Source organism: Pteropus alecto, unplaced genomic scaffold (assembly GCF_000325575.1).
Source record: "Pteropus alecto unplaced genomic scaffold, ASM32557v1 scaffold398, whole genome shotgun sequence".
Lineage (NCBI taxonomy): Eukaryota > Metazoa > Chordata > Mammalia > Chiroptera > Pteropodidae > Pteropus > Pteropus alecto.
The window spans coordinates 2,246,221-2,272,770 of record NW_006442497.1 but is presented as its reverse complement, the minus strand read 5'-3'; the positions used below and the strand labels follow the sequence as shown (position 1 = coordinate 2,272,770).

Sequence of the window (26,550 nt, the reverse complement as noted above, 5' to 3'; positions counted from 1 at the left end):
TCTATGTATTCATTCCTAAGCAATATTATTTAATTTTACCTGTTTTTTGAAATGTACATAAGTGGAATTTTATTATCTATTTTCCCCATTCACTTTTCAACCTGGTGCTATCCTCCCCAACCCCCAAAAGTATTTTCCCCAGGGTTCTCCATGAACCCCCTATATTGCTGCTTTGCTGTGCTTGCGTCATACTGCTGCCCACTGCCTCCTCTCTGAAACATACTCCTCCTTGGCATCCCTGACATATTCTCCTTCAGTCTTTCTGGCAGCCCTTGGCAAGAGTCTCCTTCTTGGCCTGGGCTCCTCTATCGCCACTCACTGATTGTAAGAAAGTGTTGCTCAAGACTCCCTTCTTAGGTCTCCTCTACTCATTCTAGGCCCTTTTTTGAGTCACCCTCACCAGAGTCATCATTCTAATGCTGACAATTCCCACATCCATACTGTGCTAGCACAGATCACTTCAAGCTCCAGAGCCACATGCCCAAGTGCCTCCGCCACTTGGATATCATATAGGAACAGAAAACTTCAAGTGCTCCCATTAACACTTCTGTCTTCCCAAATACACTTTCTCCTATGTCCCACTTTTCTGAAGGGTGCCATATCTACCTAGTTATCCCAGGCAGAAACCTGGGAGTCATTCTAAATATCTCCCTTTATTCTGTTCATCAAATATTTACTGAGTATCTACTAGGCACTCTGTCAGACACTGAGTATAGAGACATGAGGGGATAGTAAATAGTATGAAACAGACATGGTCTCTGCTCTCAAGAAACATATATTCCAGTAGTGGTGAGAGACATTAAACAAACACAAACATCAATTTTAATGTGCTACACAGAAAAAGGGAGAATAACAGAACCCTAAGTTGGACTATGGAATCAAGGAACCCTTTCTGAAGAATTAAGAGTTAGCCAAGTGAAAACAGCAAACTAAGGCTGCAACTGGGGAAATACCTTCCAGACAAAGAACACAATATATGGAGTGGTCCTGAAGCAGGGAGAGCTTTGGATGAACATTTGATGAACTGATACTCTTAGAGGTAAGTCTGTATGTGAGTGTAATGCACGCACATGTATCTGAACTAGTGAAACAAACAACTGTTATCTGTGTATATAAGAAGAGAAGATTCTTACCTGCATGGCAATGGCTTAGTACATAGGATGTGCTCTACAAAGCATTTCTGTTCGGTAGCAAGTTCCTGTAAACTATCCTTATCTTCTTCATCTGAAAGGAATAAATTACCACATTGTATAAGTTAACACACAAAGCCTCCAAATTAAAATGCTGACAATACTAATTAAATGCAATTAAGTATCCGTCTCAGACCATTGCTTAGGGACTATGCCTTTCTTACAGAAATCTCCTTTCCACAGGAGTCTAGATTTCTGCCCCAAGAAGAGAAGTGAGTTTTCCTTGGTCAAGTTTCTAAATGCAGAAATGTTTCACTGAGAACAATCCCAGAAATCATTCCTTTTCCACAGTCTCTTCCTCACTCAACCCAATTTTATTTTTATAACAGCTTTTTCAAATATAATTCACATAACTCACCCACTTAAAAGTAAATAATTCAATGGGTTTTTAGTATACTAAAAGAACTGTATAACCAATAATAAACCCCCATACCCATGAACAATTGCACCCGTTTCTGCCAATCCTCCCAGACCTAGGCAACAATCATTAATCTTTTTCCTGTCTCTGTGGACTTGCCTATTCTAGACATTCTATATAAATAGAATCATACGACAAGCAGTTGTCTTCGTCCACTTAGCATAATGTTTTCAAGGTTCACCTATGTTGCAGCATGTGTCAGTACTTCAATCCTTTCTACTGTTGAATAATATTCCATTGTATAGATAACCATATTTCATTTATTTAATCATCAGTTGATGGACACTGGGCTATTAAGCTATTATAAACAGTGCTGATATGAACATTCATTTACAAGTTTTTGTGTGGACAAATGTTTTCATTTCTCTTGAGTATATACTCAGAAGTGGAACTGCTGGGTCATAAGGTGTTTAATAATTTGAGGAACCGCCGGACTGTTTTCTCAAAGTGACTGTATGCTTACATTTCTATAAGCAGTATATGAGTCTCTATTTTTCTACGTTCTTGTCAATACTTGTTATTGTCTGTCCTTTTTTGATTTTAGCCATTTTAGCAGGTGCGAAGTGCTATCCTGTGATTTTGTGATGTCATTAACATGACTAATTTTTTAAAATGTTTTCATGTGCTTATTGGTTATTTGTATATCATCAATAAAATGTCTATTCAAATCCTTTGTCTATTTTTTAAATTGGGCTATTAATCCTTTTATTATTGAGTTTTAAGAGTTCTTCATATATTCTAGATATAAGTTCAGTATCAGATATGATTTGCAAATATTTACTCCCATTCTGTGGGTTGTCTTTTCACTTTTGTGATAGTGTTTTCTTCTAAGAGTTCTACAGTTTTTGTTCTTATATGTAGGTCTTTGATCTATTTTGAGTTAATTTTGTGTGGTGTGAGGTAGGGGTCCAATTTCATTATTTTGCATGTAGATGTATACTTGTCCCAGCACCATTTGTTGAAGGGACTATTCTTTCCCCCACTGAGTTGTTTTGATACCTGTGTTGAAATCAATTGACTGAAAGTAAAGAAAGGTGTATTTCTGGACTCAATTTTATGCCATTGACCTATATCTGTACATCCTTATGCCAATATCACACTGTCTTACCATATTTTTTTTAAGAAGTTTGGAAATTGGGAAGAGGGGATCCTCCAACTTTGTTTTTCAAGATTGTTTTGGCTACTCTAGGTCTCTTACAAATCCATGAATTTTAGGACTGACTTGTCAATTTCTGCAAAGAAGCCAGGTGGAATTTTGATAAAGATTGCATTAGATCTCTGTATCAATTTGGGGAGTAATGCCATTTAATAATAATAAGTTTTCTGATCCATGTACATGGATGTTTTTTCATCTAGTTAGCCATCTTTCATTTCTTTCAATGTTTTGTTTTAAGAATATGTTTTGCACTTCTTTTGTTAAATTCATCCCTAAGTATTTTATTAATATCGATGCTATTATAAATAGAATTGCTTTCTTAATTTCCTTTTGGATTATTCATTGCTACTGCATAGAAAGAGAACTGATATTTGTCAATTGATCTTATATCCTGTAACCTCTCTGGACTTGTTTATGAAAGAGTTTTTTAGTAGGTCCCCTATGATTTACCATATAAAAGATGAGATCTTCAAAAAAAAGATAGTTGTACTTTTTCCTTTCTAATATGGATACCTTTAATTTCCTTTTCTTGGCTAATTTCCCTGTCTAGATCCTCTATTACAATGTTGAATATAAGTGTTGAAGATGTGGCCTCGTTTCTTCTTGCTGATTACAGTAAAATGTGAGGGAAAAAATAACTGAAGGAAGAAATGTTAAAAAAAAAAAAAAAAAGGAACAAGGACTTGATGATTTGGGAAATTCTCAGCCTATCTGGATGGCAAAAGATGCTAAAATTAAGGAACAGTCACTGTCAGGAAAGCATGTTTTAGAGAAAAAGCCACTGGTGTAGCTGCTCGATCTTTTGCTAATACCTCAGAAAGATCAAAAGGTCAGAATGTTGTCACACAAAAGGCTCCTTGAAGAGACTGTGACTTAGATCCTTCATCAGAAGCCAAAAATTAAGATGAAATTATCTAGAAAAGATTTGTAGATGAACCTCTTATCTACTATAGTGACTCTTCATGATATGTACATGAGACCCAAAATGTTCTTGAGATTTTATATTTGTAGAAACACTGCTGGCTTGGACTGAAAGAATCAGAGATGAGAAAAGACTGTTCTACTTTCAAAATTCTATAGGCAGGAAATGGGCTAATAAAACTATTCAACTACAAACAAATGCTACCTTTCCTGAAAAATGAAGAGGGCAGAGCAGTAAGCTGAGAGGATTATCCCCAGGCCTTAAAACCTAACAAAATTTGGATTTTGAAATTGCCTAGAATTGGTGGTTCTTTTTTTTCTTTCCTTCTGAACTGGAATGTCTGTAACCTATGCCTGTCCCATTATTGTGTTCTGGAAACAGATAAGGTGTTTTTAGTTTCATAAATCTATAGGTAGAGATTTTGCCCCAGGGTGGATTATACTCAAACCTTATCCATATTTAATTTAGATTATTTAGATGATGAGAATGGAAACTTTTGAGCTCATGAGATTTAGATTCTGAACTCTGTGTCGCTATAATGATGTTAGGGTCAATGTATTTTGCACACGGTCTAATGTGCATCTTTGGGGGCACTGGGGTGAAATGTAGTTGGCAGAATCATAGACTACCCCAAAATGTCTGTGTTCTAATCCACACACGGTACCTGTGAATATGTTAGGTTACATAGCAAATGGGGCTAAAGCAAAAGAAGGCAGAAGCAGCTAGAAAAGGCTAGGAAATGGATTCTTCCCTAGAGCCTTCAGAAAGGAACACTGCTCTGCCTAGTGAGATGATTCTAGGACATCTAACCTATAGAACTCTAATAAATTTGTGTTGTTTTTAAGCCACTAAGTTTGTGGTGATTTATTATAGCAGCAATAGAAAGCTAAGTACAGGAAGCACTTGGTTTTTCACCATTAAGTATGGTGTTAGCTGTGGGTTTTTCATCGATGCCTTTTATCATTTTAAGGAATTTCCTTTCTATTACTGATTTTTGAGTGTTTTTAACATGAAAGGCTATTATATTTTCCTAAATGGTTTTTCTCTATTAAGATGATTATACAGTTTTGGTCCTTTATTCCATTGATATGGTGTAATACATTAATTGATTTCTGGATGTTAAACTAACCTTGCATCCCTGGGATAAATCTCACTCAGTCATGGTGTATAATCACTTTTATATGTTATTGGATTTGGTTTGCTAGTATTTTTTTAAGGATTTTTTGCATCAATATTTATAAGAGATGTTTGTAGTTTTCTTTTCTTGAACATCTTTGTCTGGTTTTGGGTATCAGGGTAATACTAACTTCATAGAGTGAGTTGGGAAGTGTTTCCTCTTCTTGTATTTTCTGGAAAAGCTTGTGAAGAATTGATAGTAATTCTTTAAATGTGAAGCCATCTTGTCCTGAGCTTTTCTTTTGGGGTAGTTTTTTGATTACTAATTTAATTTCTTATTATAGGTCTATTCAAATTTCTTACTTATTCTTGAGTCAGTTTTCGTAATCTATGTCTTTCTAGAAATATAGGTTCTAGGTTATCTAATTGCCATAATTGTTCATGTTATTCTTTTAAAATCTTTTATGTTTTTATAAGGTCAGCAGTAATATCCCCTTTCACTTCTCATTTTAGTCATTTGAATCTTCTCTCTTTTATTTCTTGGTCAGTCTAGCTAAAAGCTTGTCAATTTTGGTGATCTTATCAAAGAAACAACTTCTGGTTTCATTGATTTTCACTATTATTTTTCTATTCCAAACTACTTTTTGAGTCTGTGAAATATACTGAAAAGCACAGAATACTCACCTGATCCGAGAAACTTATGAAGTTTATGAATCCAAGTTAGCCCAACACTATGTACACCAGCTTCATGAGTACAATGATACCTTGAGGGACATTTGGGATCTGCAAATGGAATCATTAATGATACAAAGGTAGCCAATAGAAAATGGAAAGATTTCATCCCAGCAGCCCACAAACACATTTGTTGATAGAAGTCATGGAAAATCGAAAGGAGCTTCATATTGTGGCACTATGTCCAGGGTTTAAAATTTTTTAAATTTGAATTCAATTTTCAAATATGTTTTAAGTATTTTTAAAAGTATAATAAACACAATCCAAATATGTTGTTTTCTAAATAGTAAAACAACAGAGTTCACCAAAACATAAGCACTTGCTGTCCAGTTTATACCTTTCTGTCTATCTCTGTGTATTTATAGTTCTTCAAAATAAAATGGTGATTAATAAAGGTTATAGCTCTGTGGAAAACCTATGCTTGCACACATTTACTTACATAAGATTGTTGAAGCAAGTACACTCCTACAGCACAGATATTAAAAAACTTCAGTGCAATTGATTAGTGAACAGTTCTGTCATAGTACAGTAAGTCAGGTGTGAAATGTGAAATTTTACTTCCCTTGATAATGTTTATGTACAGATAGTTTTTAAGTTTAAGTTTTGGATATAATTTTTGTTTAAGCAATCATTTATATTTATATTAAGAAATATGAGCAGTTGTTACATAATTTTAATGAAATTTTCTTATAATTCTTTTGAGCCCTAGTGTCAGTAAGACTAAAAGATGAACTCCTGAATACTTATTAGACAACTAAAACTAGATAGAGTAATAATGTATATACTAAAGCTGATTTAAGATGGCAACTGTCATCCATAAGCCCCTAAATTAAAATTTTCTTTTATCTAACAGCTTCACTTTCTTATTGTTGACTTCATAGTAAGTAAATGTTGTAAAGTGGCTGTTACATTATTTGTTTTATATGTTGAGGTTCTGCATAACACTTCAAAAAAAATATTATGCTATAAGAAGTTTAAAAACTAGTCTATCGCAATCATCTCTCTAAACAATAAAATACTGAAAAGGTTCTTTTCATTTGCTTGAGACTTAATTTAAGGCTTAAATTATCTCATCAGGTCTACCATTGTTTAAAACGGCACTTCAAAATGTGTCTGTGGTGCTAAAGTCAATGGAAAAATCTTAATATTGGGAGGTAACAAAAATCTGTTAAGAAAAACATTAGTAACTGAAGTAGGAAATTTGTTAGACAAACCCTACGTTATATGTTATTTATTTCACTTATGTCATTAAAAATCTGGATTTCAGTGATTGTAATGTCTTCAGTACAAATACTAATGAATCAAAAATTTATTACTTCACATATGAAAATATTAACTCTTATTAGAAGAACGAAGATAAAAATGCCTACATTTAAGATTTCCCAAAGATATAAGTATCTCTATAAGGAAATCTATTAGTTTACATGACTTTAACTCAGTAGGTCTCAAGTTCCTTATCTACAAAGCAAAGTTCTGAGACATACGTCTCCAAACACTGTTGAATTAGACATGCCCAGAGTTCTCTTTATTGGTTTATTATATAAGGACTACTAGCCCCTTAAATGTTTTGGCTATACTTTAGTACAGAGTTGAAGCCATTATTACCAAACTTATGCAAACTAACTAATAAGACTTTAAGCAGATTTGGTCAGGTTGCTACAAAATTGAACTCCCTCTCTCTGTAATGGACAGAAGAAAACTATGAAAGGCACACCCAATATATTCCAGACTGCGTAAGCTTTGTTCCTCATTCTTCATAGAGGAGACAAGATCCTAGAGACTCTGAAAAAGGGTGGAGGGGCAAATAGGATTACAAGAGTTTTGTGTTAGAAGAGACCTTAAAGATCATTTTATGTTATTCCTATTGTTTTCAGACAAGACAAACCGAAGACCAGAGAAACTGAGTAAATGCTCAGTACTATAGAGCATATTAATGTTAGAGCTGTAACTAAAACCTAGGACACTCCAGACTCCTAGTCACACATTCCTTCCATTCAGCCATTCTGTGTCTGAACAGCACATTCTTTGACTGTCTGAGGTGTTTATCCAAGAGCTTCCTAGATGAATATAAATAAGTTGCCAGTGGAACCAACCCAGGTAAGTTAAAACAAAAGAAAAAAGATAAAAAGAACAACATTCAAACTGGATCTGGGTAGAATGTGTTCTAAAAAATGAAGAAAGATATTTTAAAGAGATCTTAGTATTAGTATACTTTGTAAAAGTTTATTCAAGTTTGCATATATTTAAGTTTTTGAATCACGAAATCTACTTTTGATTGAACTAGAAGAAATTCACATTTATGAATCTGGGTAGATCCAGGCTGATGACCACTATCTTAAAACTTGGGAAATTTGCTTAAGTCTTTCCTAAAGCTAAAGTGTAATGTAGTGACTAAAAGGCCAAAAGACCCTAGTCAAATTTTTAAAAGCTGGAACCAAAGAACAAAAACAAAATACATGAGAACAGTCTGTGACAGTCTTAGTATAAGTATAATGGGATAAAAGAACTAAATTTAGTGAATGCTTTACCTCTGTGAAGTTTGATCGGACAAGAAAAGTCAGAATCAAAAGGATCATCCTCTCCAGATGCCAGTTTCAGGGCAAGCTCCAACTCGACACACTCAAACACATACAGAGAAGGAATAAGGTCGGCCCTGCAATCCCAAGACTTTTCTGACTATAAAAAAAAAAGCATTGTAATTTTAGTTTTTCATATTCATTTGAAAATGTACACAATTAAAAACTGAATTAAAAAGCTGCATCAAATAGTGCTGTCAAATTCTTAAACCTACTCCCTTTTCTGACAGGGCCTTATTACTCTTACAAGAGAAAAAAAACCAGTCTCTCCTCTTTTAGAAAGATGTAAATAAACAAGTTTAGACAAGAGCCAATGCAGGGATTCAAAGGTTCTTTATATCTGTCACCGAAGACTGAAATTTAGAGTTCAGAAAGAAATATGTAGGTTGTTGGGACAATTAAGTTGGGTACCTTCTAACATCTACTCATTTAAATTATTAAGTACGCTTCAATTGTTTAATTCCAAATTATAAAGAAGTGTCAGATAGAAACTAAAATTCCTCATGTACTAAGCATTCGTACTGGTCCGGGAAGTATACAGGGTATTAGAGATACAAATATACCCACACTAGCCTGACTTACTGTTTGGTCATCTTCTTCTTCCCCTTCCAGCACAACACAGTGATATAGCATTCCTGATTCAGTAGCAATCACTAAGATGTTGGGGACACAGGGTAAGCAGAGTATTGCACAAGCATCATAACCATAGTTATCTTCAGCTGCAGGATGCATGGGCAATGGACCTAATAGCTTTCCGATGTTCCCAGGGCTAAAGAAAGAGGGAAACATATTTGCGTGAAACAATGTTGACAGAAGACAACCATGTCCATCACTTAAAACACTTTTTTGGCTTTGTCTTTCTCCAGCTATCATACCCTGACTAAAAACAGTATATTTCCAATGTCTCCACTTTTTTGCTTTCCCACTTCATTTTCACCATCCTGGTGCTTCTCAACTAAAGCTAATTTTATCCCTGGGATGTTGGCAATGTCTGAAGACATTTTTGGTTGTCACAACTGGGGGACAGAGGGTTAGGAGGTGGATTAAAGATGTCTAGAGTCTAGAAATGCTGCTAAATATTCACCCACAGTACAGTCCCTTACAACAAAGAATATTCAGCTCAAGATATCAATACACAGAGGATGAAAAACCCTGCCCCAAATTTACTGTGGTTTATGCCTCTGCCACTGAAGCTACTCTCTGGCAAAGGTCAATGGGATTCTAGTTGCTAAATCCAAGAGGCACTTAACTCGACCTTCTTTTGCAGTTACCACTAACAATGATTGCGTCTTAAAATGCTTATCATTTGTAGCGATTCTTTCTCTGAGTTCTCTTTTCCTACCTCTGAACATACCTTTCTAATGTCCTTTTCTAATTTCTGTCTCTTAAGCATTGTTAGTGCTTATAGCTCTTTTTGAATTTGTCTAGCAGGTCTTCTGGTTTTCACTGGAAGACTCCCACCACACACACACACACACACAAAATATTGGTGCTGTGAGCCCTCTTCTTTTCAAAATACACACTTACGTGACAACGTATTAAACTGTGCCTGGTTTTAATTACTACCTATATTCTGATCACTTCCCATTTTTTCTTCTGAAATGTAGCTTATCCTCAGGGCTTTAGACCCACATATTTAATTGGATTAGACATACATTTACTGAGTGCTAGACGACACCCTGAAGAAACTGACAGTTTAGCTGGGAAAGCAGACATTTAACTAGAATTCTACACCATGTAATAAGTGTAACGAAGCAAGGATTTATAGGGAACAAAGGAATATAGAAAAGTACAAAGAAAGTGAGGTGTGTAAGAAAGATATCAAAAACAAGTAAGATCAATGGGGAAAAAGTACACTCTGGGAAGGGAAAGTGAACATCCCAAGCTAGGGAGCAGTATATACAAAGTCCTGGAGGCATGGAAGACAAGAAATTAACAGGAAAGAAACTTAGCTTAGCATGATGGGAAACGAAGTACAAAGTCTAAGGCAACAGAGCAGTAGTGAGGCAAATGTTCAGGACTTGCTTATGAAGCAGATGGTCTTGCATGCCATGTTCAAGCGCTCAGAGTCTATCTGTTGGGTGAGTGTGCCATCAGAGGTTTAAATCAAGAGTGATGGAGCTTCACTTTACTAAGGTTAATCTGGTAGTGAGCAGTAGTGAGGAGAATTGACATAGAGGGGACCAAAATGGGATTCACGGCAACTGTTTAAGAATGGCCTAGACAGAAAATGATGAAGGTATGAAAAAAGGAAAAGGAAATGGAGAGAAGGATGTATACATTCAAGAAAATTTCATGGTAAAATTAACAGGATTTTGGGACCAGACTAGATATAGGAGGATATGGATGACTTTCAAGTTTGGAGCTAAGGTAACTAAGTAGATCACAGTGTGGACAAATGAGGGCCAAGTGGTGGTGGCGGGGGAAGGGGAAGGGAAGGTAATAATGTTACTACAAAAGCCTCCCAAGAAAGAGATCAAGCGTGGAGGGCAGAGAACACTTCTGTCAAGGAGAATACAATTAGTAGTGAAGCCTCACTATCTATCAAGCTTTTCCATCTTTCTCATCTTTTATCATTTTGCATACTGTCTTCTCTTGCCTGGAACCACTTCTATTCCTGTTTCTACCTAGTGAATCCTTTAGGTCCAAATTTTTGTATGACCATCTTCTCTTAGTTTTCTAAGAGAGGCAGGCCTAAGCATTTACTCTGTCCCAGTCTCATGGTGCCCTGTGATGCCTTGAGCGTATCACATTGTACTAATTATTAGTTTGCTGTATGACTTTCCAGTAGACCAGAAGCCACAAAACAGGGACCTTGCCTTCAATCTTGTATTCCTGTCTTCTGCCACATTGTGGGCCCTGAATAAATAAATATCTGAATTGATTTATAAATGAATAAACTACAATGTTCAGCCTTCGGCCTAATGCCTTGCAGTTACAAACTTTCCCAAAATTCTTATCCTCTACTGATTCTAACTTTCACCATGGCAGATGGCTCCTACTTTTTTTGTCTTCTTTCCAGTCTTGTATTTTCAACTGTCCACGAAATATTTCCATTTTATTGTTCTAATACGGTGTCAAATTGACCATTTGTAGTAACAAAATTTCCCCCCAAATTAGCCCTTGCTGACCTCAGTATTTCTGTTAAGGGCCCACTTCCTTATCCAAAGAAAAATGAAGTCTTATTGATCCTTCCTTTGTAGTATTTACTATGTTCACTTCTCCTTTGCATTATAACCATCCTAGTTCAAAACTCCTTTAAGCTAAATTTTACAACATCTTCTTTAAAAGTCTCTCCACTCCAGTCCCTTCTGTAACCAATTATTTTTTCCTTCACCTGGTGAGAAACCATCACTACCTTCCTACTACCCTATGCCTACAGAAAAGACCCCACATTCCTTAACTAGGTGTTTAACTCTACCATATTTTCCCTGGGCAGGTATTTCTAGCTTTATCATTTAATGCCCCCTACCTATATCCTCTGCTCTAGCCCCAAATGCCTAAACACTGAACTTTTTCTAAAAATTTGTATTATGAAAAAACATTTTAATTAAAATTATTGGGGTGACATTGGTTAATAATAATCACTGAACCCTGAATGACACTTGCATTTGCTTATTTTCATATTCAACTTCATGCGGCCCTTGTAATTAACATGTTCTTACCCTTCCTTGGTGCTTCATCTAATCCTACATTAGATCTTTAATTCCCACATGAAATTAGTGCTTCTCTACGAAAACTTCCTTAACTTCTTCAGTCAAAATGATTTCTTCTTCCTCTGCATTCTTACTCTCTGTGTACCACTAATGTGATATAAGTGATTCTCTTTTCATGTATATGTATGTCTCTTCCCCACAATTGGGACATAAGATAACCAGATTACCATGTCTAACCACTCCCATGATGCCCTGTTCATGTGAGATACATAAAAAATATTTTTTTGGTTAACTATACTTTGTCAAAACAAATCCAGTTTTATCTTAAGTGATTATCCAAGAATTCTACCAAATTTACCCAAATAATATGAATAAATGAAATATCATAAGACCTGTACTAAGTATTTCCAAAATATGCAACTATGACAACCTATACTGGGATACAAGCTAGGCTTTCATTTCAGGTGGGTTACCTCCTCAACTTACCCGTGTAACAGACTAACATATGTAAGGAAAGTCTCCCCATTCTCATATAAGATGTACAATGGGTATGCCACGACTTCATCTTTGCCTTTTTGTCCAAATATATTCTTCGGGACTGCTGCCAATGGCCCAAAGTCAAATGCAACTGCTGTCTCTCCTAGAGATGCGGTATATGCTCTTCTGAAAAGAGATTTAAAACCAACATGTTGAAGACTGGGGGAAAAAATGGCATAGATGATAGAGGTTTTGTTCATTCCTCTTGCGACCAAATCAAGGTTATAACAGAAACATGGAGCAAACAGCAAGCAAAATCTCCTGGGATCTAGATGAATGGAAGCACTACAACTAGAGAGAGAAATAAAAAATCTTGCAACGGTAGAAGGTAGGAGGGAGCGAAGACATGAGGCTGCCCGCTCCGAGAGGCTGAATGGGACAGAGGCTGTGGAAGCTGGCAGCTACAAATACCTCTTAAAGGGGGAGTGTACGCAAGCGGACATTTGCAACAGTGGACGTGCTAGTTCTGAGTACCATCGCCGGCTGCTCGGGGGGGCTTCAGGGACTTACAAGGGAACACTGAGTTGTCCGAGTAAGGGCCAGAGGCGAGGCTCTCTTCCAGGCAGAAGTGCTGGTGGTATCCATTGTTCCTCTGTGGAGCCCTCTGTTCTCCCAGTTTGCAGACGCAGCTCCGCCATAGCAGAGAACATGTCATCAAACTAGATAACAGAGGTCCCCTTCGCCCAGAGGATTCCCTGAAACCCCGCCTCCCCCACTCGTGGCCCTTCCCAAGCCACATCCAGGTGTGTCCTCCACAAGTCAGGTGCTCCTTGATGAGCTACATCTAGACTCAACACTAGTGGCAGCTGGCCTTGGTTTCTGATATCGCCTTGTGAGGCAACTATTAAGCACAGCATCTGTGGATTGCTTGCTGAATCTTAACACATGGCCCTGGAGGGACACAGACTGGGGCTAAATTTGGCCTGCAGCTAAACCCCTCTCAGAACTGTGCCACTGGACACCTGCTACACAAAGCCACACTAATAAGACTGGGAGACTTAGGAGCTTTGCTTAGTACATAGAAAAAGACACTGAAAGGAAGCCAAAATGGGAAGACAAAGAAGCAGAAACCATATGAGAGAACAGAACAGAGACTCAGGAATAATGAAGTCAAGCAATCTAACAGATGCAGAGTTTAAAACACTGGTTATAAAGATGCTCAATGAACTTAGAGGAAGTACATAGATGAACTCAGTGAACTTTAACAAAGAGATAAAAAACATAAAAATGGAAATGCAAATCATAAAAAAGGACCAGTCAGAAATGAAGAACACATTATCTGAGACGAAGAGTATATTAGAGGGAATCAACAGAGTGGATAAAGAAGAGGATCGAACCACCGATACAGAGGATGGGGAAGCCAAGGACACTTAATCAGAATGGTAAGAAAAAAGAAGACAAGATTATAATAATTTAAGGAGCCTATGGGACACTATTAAATGTAAAAATATTTGTGTCATAGGGGTACCTGAAGGAAAATAAGATGTTGAAGAGCTAGTTGAAGAAATAATGATGGAAAACTTCCCTTACCTAGTGAAGGAAATAGACATACAACCCCATGAAGCTCAGAGAGTCCCAAAAAAGATGAACCCAAAGAGGCCCACACCAGGACACCTCATAATTAAAATGCCAACGGTTAAATACAAAGAGAGCATCTTAAAAGCAGCAAGAGAAAATCAGCTGGTTACCTACAAAGGAGCACCCATAAGACTGGCAGCTGATTTCTCAAAAGAAACTATACAGGACAGAAGGGCTTGGAATAAAATATTCAACGTGATGAAAACTCAGGATCGACAATCAACAATACTTTATCCAGTAAAGCTATCATTTAGAGTTGAAGGACAGATAAAGGGCTTCCCAGACAAAAATAAACTAAAGGAATTCATCAATGCCAAGCCGGTATTACAGGAAATGTTGAAGAGACTTCTTTAAGGAGAAAAAACATGTATCAAAAACAGAAATAAAGAATGGTATTCGTAGCAACAAGTACCTGAAATAGAAAATAATTAAGTGCTCTAACCAAAAGATAGAGTGGCTGAATGGATAAGAAAACAAGACCCCTTCATATGCTGCCTACAAGAGACTCACTTTAGATTAAGACACACACAGACTAAAAGGAAGGGGATGGAAAAAGATATTGCCTTGATGGACCTAGAGGGTATTGTGCTGAATGAAGTGAGTCAGATAGAGAAAGACAAGTATCGCATGATTTCATGTACATGTGGAATCTAAAGATCAAAATAACAACAACGGAAAATAAACTCATAGATACAGAGAATATTTAGAGGGATTCTAGATGGGAGGGGGGATTGTGGGGCGGCAAAAAAGAGCAAAAAGAATAAGAAATACAAATAGATAATTACAAAATAGACATAGAGATATAAAGCACAGCATAAAGAAAACAGTTAATAAGGTTGTAAAAAATATGTAAGGGGTAAAAAGGGTACTAGATTTAGTGGAGTCATTGCTTTGAGTTATATAGCTCTCTAATCACTATGCTCTACAACTGAAACTAGTATATTATTGTATGCCAACTATAATTTAAAAAACTCATTGAATTGTACAATGTAAAAACAAGTAACTAATTGTCTATTCTACTTCAATAAAGCCAGAAAAAAAAAAAAACTAAATTTCCCCACCTCCAAAAACAAAACCAACTTGTTGAAAACAAAAGTAGAATGTCCAATAACAGTAGGTGGGATGGAATTTATAAAGTAAGAAGGCAAAATATTACCATTATGAGAAAGGAATGTAGAACATTGGAAAATTCTCATAAAGTTAAATGAAAGCAGGCCATAAAATTATGTAGTGCTGCTTTAAGTGGTTTAAATATAAAGACACACTAACGGTAAAAATATACACATATAAATGTTCATAAACACAAGAAAGAAACACATGAAAACATAAGTAGTTATCCCTGAGCAGTAGGATGCACTCATTCTACAAATATTTACTAAGTATCTACTCCGTGCTAGGCACTGCTGTAGGTTCTGGGAATACATCAGTGAATTAAAAAAAGGCCCTGCACTCTAGTGATAGAGACCTACAGCAAACAGAGAAGAAATAAATCCATAATACAAAGTCAGAAAATGATGCTATGAAGAAAAATAAAGTAGGGTAAGAGGGTATTGATGGAGGTGCTACTTTAGACCAGGTGGTCTGGGAACTCTGATAAGGAGACATTTGAGAAAATATTTGAAGAAAGTAAGGGAGCAAGTCTGTGGTTATGTAGGGAAGAAGCAGTTGAGGCAGAGTGAAGGACACATGCAAAAGCTCTAAGGAGGGAGGGTGATTGATGTTGTCTCAGGAATGGCAAGAAGGCCAAGGTGGTCGAAGCTGGAGAGCCAGGGCACAGAGGGAAGAATGAAGCTAGAGAGGGGGCAGTAAGGGGGCAGACTTGTAGGCCCTGCAGGGCTACAGTAAAGACTGGGAAATTAATGGTGTGTGAGAGCAGGAAAGTAGAACACTCTGATTTATACCAGAAGTATCACTCAGGCTGCCATATTGAGAATAGATTATAGGAGATTACAAAAATGAAAAAAAGATTTCATTTTCTTCTTAATACTTTTTTGTAGTTTTCCTACTTTTCTACAAAAAAAATACATTGCTTTTATAATCAGTAAAGACAAATAATATGATGTTTTCATAATTTTAATATAATGTAATATAACTGGTTATCCAAAAAGATTCATTTAATACAGGTTATTAAATATGGTTAAAATAGAACCACAATTTCATATAGTTGAGAGTCAACATTGTTCTTAGGCATTATAAGTATCTTATCTTAGTTTATCAAATGAAAAGGTATATGGTATTAGGAAGCAAAAATAAGAAATCCAAATATCCAGAATAAAAAAACTGCCTGAGTTAAACTAAAAAATCAAGACAATAAATGGGAACAAATAGACATAAAAATTAGTTTAAAGAGACTTAACTCTCAAGCCATCAACACTTGATTGCAACTTAATATAATAATATTTCTAATAATCTAATAATGATAGTTGTCGATTAATAAGTATTTACTCTGTGCCAAGACCGATACAAAACACTTTTTATGCATAATTTCATTTATTCAGTATATAATGCTAAGAAAAGAGCACTATAATTATTTTTTTAATATTCATGGATAGTTACGGAAATGAGGCTTAGTGTAATTGAATAATGTGCCCAGATGCCACAGTTCTTAACAATTGCATTGCTCTACTGCCTCTCATCTAGGAAATCTTGTTGTCAAAGAGATTGATAAGCTATGGAAACACATAGCAGAGGAGAAGATGGCCTGACACCAGAACAGGATCTATCAACTCCCAGAGGCAGTCATTTCCCCATTGTGGAGACAGAGGTACTGGAATTTCAGAAACTGGTGCTATAAGACATTAAAATCATTTAACTGAAATTTTCAGTTCTGGGGCTATCAAAGAGAATCAAAGTGGTCCTAGATTGATCGCAACCTCTGACTCCTAGCAGAAACAGATGAAAATCCTCTGTGGAGGAATATACCTCAATTCAGGCTCTCAATATGCCCAAACGTTAAGATCAAGTAAACATAAGTTTACAATTAGATATTAGCAATCACAAGAGGAAGCCACCATGATTGTGGGTCAAGAAGAATAACAAATACATATTTAGATCCCCGCCCCACCCCCCAAGGACTTCAAAGATTAAAACTGTCAAATATAGAATAGCTATATAGATAATATTCAAAGGAAAAAAGGTTAGAAAAACAAAAATAAACAAGACTATTAGATATGGCCACCACAGAGACATGAAAGAATTAAATGGAACGTATAGAAATATTGCTACCAAAAGCTTCACTCTATGTGCACATACTGTGGGTGATCGTGTGTGGTAATCAACAGAAAGACTGATCAGGAGGCCAGAGGCATGGGGTTTGTGAGTTCAGAGTGATTCTGTTAGTGGTCAAAGTAGTCAGGAACTTGCCCGCAGTGGGTAAGAAAGCATAAAAAAGCCCGAGTCACAGAAGAATCAGAAGGATAATTGATATTCCATGCCAGGTTCTGGGATATTAGATGCTGGTCTGGGAGTTCAGCAATCTTCCTATCTACATTGAGTGAACAGTGGGTAGACCTCAAGCCTAACACTCTTACCTTCCACCTTTTCTGTACTTTTACAATGTTATATTTATTCTCTTATTCAAGATACAACATGGAATCAGTTTCAGCCACTCACATTTTAGAACTTTCTTGAAAAAAAATCAAGCTAATTAATAGTTACAGTGACATTCAGATTTGTAACTTATTACTTACATTGCTTATTTCTCATAATACCAAAAGCATGCTAAAGTCACCTCTAGAAGACCTTACAATCTCTGGAAAAATTGCATTATAATCCCAATAAACTGACTTAAAAAGCATTTGTCATTATACAAATACAAACTTACCCTTTACTGAGTAGTAGACTTTCCTCTTCTGCTTCTGAAAGTATGATGACCTTAATGGGTGTCTGGGGCTCACGAAGAGAGTAAATTCTAGCAATCAAAAGAGAAGAAAGCCAGCACTTAAAATTTCTTCATTTCCTAAGATTGTTCTTCCCTCTACAACTAGTCAGTTCTTGAGAATTTTCCTACCAGTTAGTTATCACAACCATTTCTTTGCCAAAGATCTTGCCGTTACTGGCAAAGCAGCCTACTTCATTTGTTCTTTAACATTAAAGTTTTCTTGGGACCTTAAGAAATATTCTCTATCCTTACTAGAATTTTTTATTAGCCTACTCCATACCACTGCACCTGTTCCTTCCATCTTAAGTCTTAGCCATACTTACCTTATCTAGTAATCTCACTACTGCCCCTAAGTTTGCCAGCTTCCCTTCAATTATACCCACCTTTCCCTGCCTGTGATACACCAAATCTCATTAGAGAAGGAACCGTATCTCACTATTCTGGCCAGTAGTGACATTTAGCCTGCAATCTATACATGTTTTTGTTATATAAAGACACAATAAGTCATTCCTATTTTCCCAAGTATAACACCGAAAAAAAATTTTTCCTCAAAGTCATTTTAATTGAAAATAACTTAAATTTTCAAGGATATATGGCTACTGTTAAAAGGAGAATTTTCTAAAGGCCAGTAATATTATTATTAAAAATCCAATGTCCTTTGTAAAGTCTTCATCAAATTAATCACTCATTTTGTCTGCCTCACTAAGAATTTTTAAACTTAGTTTGTTCCATTATCAAGAAAATGTCATTTAATAAATGTTTTTAATGAAAATCTGATACAAATGAATACACATTCATGTGGCCTAACTAGCTGCTTATAGCATTATTGAGTTCAAAATACACATACGTACTAGATATACGTTGTAGTGGGGAACAGTGAAAGAAAAAGTAAATGCAAGAGGGCGCTGAGTGGGAATTTGTTATTGCCCTGAAATAGTAAACAGGGTCCACAGCTCATGAAAAGAGAAGTGTTAAATATCCCATATCTTAAAAAGAACCTTTAATAACTGAGGCCAGATACCTCCTTTAGGGCTTAAGAGAGGAAGACTTACATATACTCTGTTTCCCACCATCTCCTTTTCCAGCATGTATGAAAAGAAAGACTACAAGAGGGTGTTGAGTCCTTAGGAATACATACAGTATAATGTTTGTAATGGGAGGGTATTCCCTCCTTTTTTAATCCCCAACTCCAAAGCCAAATGGATAGACAGAAAAGGCTCTAAGAGAAACACACAGCCAGATTCAGGGGTGCCTATAATAAGGTGAGATGGGTATCTCATCTCTGAGCTGAATGCCAGATGTGTTGCAGAAAACCACAGACCACAAAGGTAAGGGAATTCTTCAGTGAACCTGACATGCCATATCCTAGGGTTGGGAGCATGTGAACACTATATGGTATCTTCTTCTTATATGGAAATTTCTGAAGGAGGGAGGCTGGAGCAGCATAAGAAAGGACTATGTATATAGTATGCTCAGTTCTCTGTGGCCCTTAGAGGGCAGAAAAAAGGACCTCAGCAGTTACCATAGCTCCATATGAAAGACTACAATGGTTAAGTTAGGAAGGGAGGAGATACCAAGTTTGGGGATACTCCATCTTGAGAGAGGGTTCAGGGCACAGATAGCTGATAAAGCCAATGGGAAACAGAGCTCCTCAAAGATGGAGAGAGTTGGAGGCTAAACGCTGCCCCTGAAAACATACACGCACCATCTGTGCAGAGACTACCACATCAACAAAGGCCACCAGTAGCAGATGGAACTAGATTAAGCCAGGATCAGGGATATATCACCCCTTGCCCCATCACTGACAAACAACCAGATAGGTAAGATGTCTGCCTCAGCTATCTCACTCTCCCTACTCCCATTATCAAGGAGTTAGACCCAGAGGAAGGAGGAGGTAGCCCCTCTCCTGATACTTCACCCCCTACCTCAAGATGCTGAGACAGAAAGAAGAGTCAGAGAGCAGATTATGCCCTCTCCACTCATTTCAGATGCCTCAAGGTCTGACCTGTGATAGGGCCAGGATATAGTTTGAAATAGATTTGAGATCAAGATTTTAAATTGGACAGATTAAGTTTTTATAACTAAGTAACTAGAAAGCTATGAGATCTACGTAAGATGCCATTAAGGGATCAAGCATTCAGCAGAGAAGGAAGATCTGGTAGAGCACAGTCAAAATCACTAATTAGGAAAAATAAAACTGTAGGTATTTGTATCTCAGTTATTTGAGTCTCTCCATAAACTTTTTATATAAGGTAGATCCAGAAAGTTAACTGATAACAGAAATCTCTGTAGAATTAGAGCATTTAATCACAGAGTGCAAAACTTGGAAGGGGCTTTAGAAATTATCAAATCAAACCTGCTCATTTTACAAATTGGAAACTGAAGTTCCCCTAAAAAGAAGTTTAAGATCTCAAAGACAGGGCAGCTACTTTTGGTTCAGGGCCATCTTGCACCTAAGATAGAAAGATGATAGCTATGAAGAAGATGAAAAAGTCGCTGGAGTCGATCAACTCTAGACTTCAACTAGTTATAAATTGTGGAAAGTAGTGCCGGGGTACAAGCAAACTCTGAAAATGATCAGACAAGGCAAAGAGAAACTGGTTATCCTTGCCAACAATGGCCCAGCCTTAAGGAAATCTGAAATAGAGTACTATGCTATGTTGGCCAAGACATGTCCAGTACTACAGTGGCAATAATACTGAACTGGGCACAGCATGTGGAAAATACTAGAGTATGCACTCTGGCTATCATTGATCCAGGTGACTGTGATAACATTAGAAGCATGCCAGAACTGACTGGTGAAAAGTAAATCATGCAAATTTTTTAAATAAAACTGGCCAGAGCTCATTTTAAAAAAAAGATCTCAAAAACATGAGCCTTGGGATAAGAATTCAAATCTCTCAATTCCTAATTACAGTCTCTTTCCCCTATACTACATTACCTCCAAAATAGAAACACAATGAAAAGAAAGATTATTTTAATAATATTTATAGGTCAGATTAGGAAAGGAGAGACTGGAGTCAGGAAGACTAGTTGAGAGGGAATAGCTGTAATTAAGGAATGTAAGTTAGGACATTCTTAAATGATTGAGAATATGTTACAACAGCCATCGGATAAAGCATTGCAACATCCAAGGACCCGTTTAGTGGTACCTTGAACTATTAACTAGGAAACAGAACCTCCCCGACACAAAGCTGTAAGACATAAAAATAAAATTTACCTTATTACGTTGTCTGATGTTAACAGCACTATGTGAGGATCTAGCATTTCACTTGGATACCAGGCAGCATGCTTTAGAGTCAGAGAAGTAGAACTGGTGAAAAATCTCTCAGCAATTGGAGTGGTACTAAAATAAAGACAACAATTTTCCAAAAACATTTTGTAGAACTTGGATGAAAAACCTTCTAAAGGAAAATCTATTTTAACACTCTCTGCTCTTCTTTCCTTCAAGTATCTTTCTCTTAAGTCCTGCTGTGAGAGCATTCAAAGCATCAGAGCATTCAGATCATTCGATATCAAAGAATCAAAATTAAAGTATTTTCTAAATTGCAGAGTATTTTATACTGCCCTTTACAAGTGATTTTAGATATAGTATCTTATTTGATTCTTTTAGTAACATGGTAAGGAAACAACAAGGGCAGATATTATCATTCCTGTTTTGAAAGTAAGGAACCATTGTAAGGGGACCAAATCTATAAATTATGGAGCTATGGAGGTGGTGGGTTTCTACCTTATATTCTTTTCAGTAGATGTTTCAGACTCTCACTTTTCTGGATTTGTTGGAAAAGAAAGTAATATAAAAACAAAACTCAGCTGAACTTATGAGCAAAATGTGTCTCACTTTTAAAAAATCTTATTTCTACCTACTTGAAAAATGGCCTGAATTCCAATGAGAACAATGTGATAAGTCAGACAGAATAAAAATATAATCACATGTATACTATAAACATTACTATCACAAGAAACCAATATGCAGACCATCTGGAGTCCTCACAGTAAACCCACCTTAAGAACTATTGGTTTTCAACAATTTTCTGCTTGTATTACAAATTATACACATAAACATCAAATGGAAATACAACTTACCTACAATTCACTGTTGATTTTCCACCTTCAAATTCAGAATTCTTCCCCCATCTTTTAGGTAATTCTAATACCATAAGTCCTTTTATTCCTATAAGTGCTACATGATGTTGTGTTGGACTTAATAAGACTTGATAGATTTCAAACAGGGGTGGATTTATGCAAAGCAATGTCTGAAATTAAAGCAAACTAGTCAAAATAGTTAATTTTAATGTAAATATATGTGTCAGTCACTTGAAAGCACAGTACTGCTTTAGTTTCCCATAATTGTAGGATAATGAAGCATTCTGGATAATTATCAACACTTGGGCCATTAACTAAAGAAATACTTTAACCATTTTAATTAGAATGTTATATAAAATGCATCAAATTTCCCTACCTTGATAAATACTACACATAATTTCCCTTTTATGATCACGTTCCAGCCTACTGCTTCAATCTCAACTCTCCACCATTCCCCACTTGCTCTTTATACTCCAATCAGATCAACTTGTACTTCTGGATAATTATTATGCTTAATTATTCTGGATAATTGCTATGTCTCTATGTCTTTGCATAACTGTCCTTCATTTTCCTTTTTTTAGCAGGCTAAAACATTGTTGGAGACTCAGCTTCTACGTACTTTCCTCCAAAGAAAACATCCCTGATCTTCTGGTCAGGGATAAATGCATCTTTTCTGCACTCTTATAGCACACTCTGGACAATTCTACTATAATTCTTATCACCCTGCATTCTAATTATCCTTTTACTTGCTCATCCCACACAACTATAAATTACCTGTATGAATTATTTATGAATCTGTGTTCTTCCTCTCTGTATCTTTAACATAGTATGTGGCATATTGCTGACTCACTCTCAACATATATTTTAGTGAACAAATGAGGAGCTCAGAAATATTAAACATAATTTCTACATTATATAAAAATAGTACAATAAGATAGAGAATGGCTTCAAGAACTTCTGCAGCAAGTAAAATGGTGCTTTACCTATGCAGATTTAATATGTAACAGTGTTTGTCTCAGTGTTGTATGCCCTAAAATAAAATTCACTTCTGCTATTGGTACTTCCTATTTTTTCTCATGATCATGTCAAGTTCCCATTTTCATTTCTTTCTACTTTCAGTAATAAACCATGAAACTGCCAATACATTGCTTATTTTTATGTATGGAGAATCACCCTAAGCCAAAATCTTTTTAGATAAGACTGTTCTGAATATGAGATTTCTATTAATTGTTACTGATGTCTATAACACTTTTTTTGTTTTTTTTTAGCTGTCCTTTGCTGATTCTAATCAAATTGTTTTTCTTCTGTCAGTGGTTCTTTCCTTCTTTTCCCTATCTTCTCAACTGCTGATTTTCTATTTGATTTTGACAGTCTTTCTCAAATCAGAGGCCGCCTTTCTTCTGCTATACATACAATCCAATTACCTTAAATCCCTTGTGATAATCACAAGATTTAGGGTTTTGTTTTGAAGTCACTATTCATGCTTTCATTAACGTTTAAAGTTGCAACTCATGCTAAGCTGCATTCTTGCCTATCTCTGAGTTTTTGATATTCTGCAGGATTGATAGTCATTCAGAGTCGCCAAAATTTACTGAGAGCTTATATTTTTCAGAAGTCACTATTCATGCTTTCATTAACGTTTAAAGTTGCAACTCATGCTAAGCTGCATTCTTGCCTATCTCTGAGTTTTTGATATTCTGCAGGATTGATAGTCATTCACATAGTCGCCAAAATTTACTGAGAGCTTATATTTTTCAGGCACTTGGTGAAGTGTTGGAGATAGAAAAAAAAAAGTAAGTCAGACACAGCTCCTGCCTTAATGTTTAGAAAAGCAGATAATAAATAAACAAATATGAATAATTTAATCATGACTATGCTAAATGCTGCACAGCAATGTAGGGTGCTAGTGAAATAATGTGTGCTGAGCATCTGATAATTACTCTTGTAAACTGAAATTTTAAAGTAGACTGTAGACTTGTGACCTATTTTCAAAACTGCAAAAATATAGCTAGCACCTTTTAAAATTCAAATAATTTCTCATTAACAAGAATCAGACAGTGGCACACAATAGATGTCATGTGTTAGAATGGGTACCAAGTCTTTACATTTTTAATCTTTAAGAGAATCGGTTTATTACAAATAAATGTTTCCATAAAGCAATGTTTGATTACAGCAAGTCTGGAATACTTTCTGATCTTACCCATTTTCACATGTTGTTGGCTTATCAAGAAAAAACAAAAACAAAAATCTCTTCCAACTTTGGGGATGGCTTACTTTTCTAAAAAGGAAAAGAATTAACAGGGGATTCCTCCTCCACTTCAGGATCGAAACTTGGTGCTTTCAAATCTACTACCTGACTTGAAGCTCATAACAAACCTAAGTTAGGATTATCTTTATTGTTTTATAAATGTCACGTCATGAATGAGGTTTCTTAGGACAACCTACTAAAAACAGCGACTGCACCCATACTCTCTATCTCCTCCTGCCTTGTTTTTCTCCAGAGCACTTGCATCACTGATCTGTTGCTGATTATTCATTCGGTGGTCCTTCTCTTCCTCTGGCCCCAAGAACCTCAAGCACCTTGAGAGCATGAGTTCCTATAACTGTGTCTGGCACAGTGTCCAGGTCAATAAACATTTGCTGAAGGAATGAAATACGCAAAGAGGCTACAAAAGGTTATAGGGCCAAGCGAGAGCAGAATGAAAATAAAAAATAAGCAAGACTTTTCCACTCGGAGTTGGACGTCCCTCAAAGGATGTCTGCTTACACTTGGGCACCACACCTACCAGAAGACGAAAAACAGCCAGAATGGGGAGGGAACAACAAAAAATACTAGCTCAGATCCCAGCCGAGGGGCGTTTACAAGATTAGCTTGGCCGTACCTTGTACTGGGAAAGGAAGGGCTCCTCACCCGTGCCGCTGAGGCCCCGAAGGCGAACAACTGAGAAAGAACTGCCTTGTTCGTCCCACAAGAAGAGTTCTCCGCCGAGGCCTAAGACTAGGTTTCTCGTCAGCAACTGCGGCAGCAGCGGCAGTGATGAAGAAGCTGGTTTCTCGCCCTTGGCTGGGCTCTGGTTTTTCAGTCCCTCCCGGAGTCGCAAAAACACAACGTGGTTAGGAAGCCAGGTCTGCCAGAGCTCACCGTCGGCCGACAGTCCCTCGGCGGCCGCCATCTTGTCCCAACTGCTCTCTTCACTGCACTTGCTCAGCCCGCCGCTGAGCTCAGCCAATCCGCGGCCAGCCTTCCACCGCTTCTGCCAATCATCAAGCAGGAAGCCCGGAAGCAAGAGCTAGAGCTAGGGGCGGGGCGAAGGTGAGGCCACCACCCAGGCAGTGGCATCGTCGCCAGTGAAAAAACCAATCACCAAACATTTATTCGGAAGCCAAAAGGGGCGAGACGAGGTCAACAGACCATTGCCTGCTTAGAGAAAGTTTTGGTACCGCGTGAAGTCTAGAACCTGGCGAAAAACCTGACACCTGTGTATCCGATAGCTTATTGGACACCTACACCTTGGGTAAACCTAGGAATTCAAAACCTTCCCTCAAGACTTACCTCTCTCAATCAGGGTGGGTTAACATCACAAATGTCATTATTTCAGTCACCCATTCTTGGGTTACTCAAATCTTTCTCTGTATTGGGGTGGCCAGTAAGATAACACTTCCCAGGATTCCCTGGCATGTAGTGCGATCTGCACCCCCAAACTAAAACTCCCAGGGTTCTGCGCGACACCCCAGGGGGCGGGGCTTTCTGGTGGCGACTCCTACGGAGAGATGGCGGATCCTTCAGGATCTCGGCACCAGTCGCTGTACAAACCGGTGGGCTCGCCTTCTTGGAAAGAGGCTTTCAGGCAGGTGAGCGTGGGGTTTGAGAAGTCTTGGCTGGGCTGTCACAGGAACCGCATTCCTCCGTGCCTTCGCTTCAGTACAGTCGGGTGAGACAGGTACCGGGAGCGCCTGGCTGGTGGAGGTAGACGTGGGCCTCAGGCCTCCCGCCTGTAGTTCTGGGCCTTGGCCACCGCCCGGCCGCCTCGAGTATTTTCTGGACCCCTGGGTGTGGGATTAGTTCGGGCTGGCCCAGTTCCGGAAGCCTTATTTGTGGATTTGGGTTTATTTTAAATTTGAAGTGTGGTCATTTCCACCCCTCTGCACTCTATAGTGGCAACACCTGCTGTTGTTGCGTAGGTGGGCACCGAGAGAAGCACTTTGTCTACTGGTCTATTGTATACGCACCTCATGTGAGGGAAAAATTATTTTTGTTCAAGAGAGAGCCTCTATTCAGAAGAGCTTCAGTTACTAAGTCTTAGCAGAATTGTACCTCAGTTCTGACCTAGTCTGAACTCAGAATGGTTAGTATTGCCTTGGCCTACAGGAATCCCATAAGTAGGAAGATAATCTGTTGCTAAAAATGACTGTTGACATCATGGTTTCTCAACCTTCCTACTATGGTTTCTCAACCTTCATGGTTTCTCAGCCTTCCTACTGACGTTTTGAAGAAAGCATTCTTTGTTGTGGGGGGCTGTTCTGTGCATTGTAGACTATTTAGCCTCTATCCACTGATACCAGTTGCCCTACAACTAGAGTTATGACAACCGAAAATGTTTCCAGATATTGCCAGATATTCCTTGGGGGACAGACTTGCTCCAAGTTGAGAAACGTTGTGTGTAGGAAGGTGGCTACCATAATCTTATCTAGAGCAGCAGGAA

The 26,550-nt window shown here is 37.3% G+C and overlaps 2 protein-coding genes, 1 non-coding gene and 1 pseudogene across 8 annotated transcripts in view; 3 read left to right on the top strand and 1 right to left on the bottom strand.

Annotated features, from left to right (window-relative positions):
- Positions 1 to 25,539, bottom strand: part of NUP88 (nucleoporin 88) — a 30,709-nt gene extending 5,170 nt beyond the window's left edge. Inside the window, exons 1-9 of one of the 2 annotated variants that reach the window (XM_015597395.2) lie at positions 25,401 to 25,539; positions 21,848 to 22,017; positions 20,982 to 21,107; positions 17,705 to 17,791; positions 12,253 to 12,429; positions 8,693 to 8,879; positions 8,063 to 8,210; positions 5,487 to 5,585; positions 1,134 to 1,224 (exon numbers count right to left, since the gene is read on the bottom strand). In XM_015597395.2, coding sequence (XP_015452881.1) covers positions 1,134 to 1,224; positions 5,487 to 5,585; positions 8,063 to 8,210; positions 8,693 to 8,879; positions 12,253 to 12,429; positions 17,705 to 17,791; positions 20,982 to 21,107; positions 21,848 to 21,921 — 989 coding nt within the window. In that variant the 5' untranslated portion in view covers positions 21,922 to 22,017; positions 25,401 to 25,539. Of the gene's footprint in view, positions 1 to 1,133; positions 1,225 to 5,486; positions 5,586 to 8,062; positions 8,211 to 8,692; positions 8,880 to 12,252; positions 12,430 to 17,704; positions 17,792 to 20,981; positions 21,108 to 21,847; positions 22,018 to 24,729; positions 25,105 to 25,400 lie in introns of those variants that run through there. The other variant, XM_006922236.2, reaches the window with a different exon arrangement.
- On the top strand, positions 9,507 to 9,569 carry LOC112471441. The gene has a single exon (XR_003043310.1). It is a non-coding gene; the product is annotated as a U7 small nuclear RNA (small nuclear RNA).
- LOC112471421 lies at positions 17,821 to 20,958 on the top strand (annotated as a pseudogene).
- Positions 25,162 to 26,550, top strand: part of RPAIN (RPA interacting protein) — an 11,166-nt gene continuing 9,777 nt past the window's right edge. For 3 of the 5 annotated variants that reach the window (XM_025040194.1, XM_006922234.3, XM_006922235.3), the window contains exon 1: positions 25,583 to 25,699. In XM_025040194.1, the coding sequence (XP_024895962.1) occupies positions 25,619 to 25,699 (81 nt within the window). In that variant the 5' untranslated portion in view covers positions 25,583 to 25,618. Of the gene's footprint in view, positions 25,415 to 25,582; positions 25,700 to 26,550 lie in introns of those variants that run through there. The other 2 variants (XM_015597397.2, XM_015597396.2) reach the window with 2 other exon arrangements.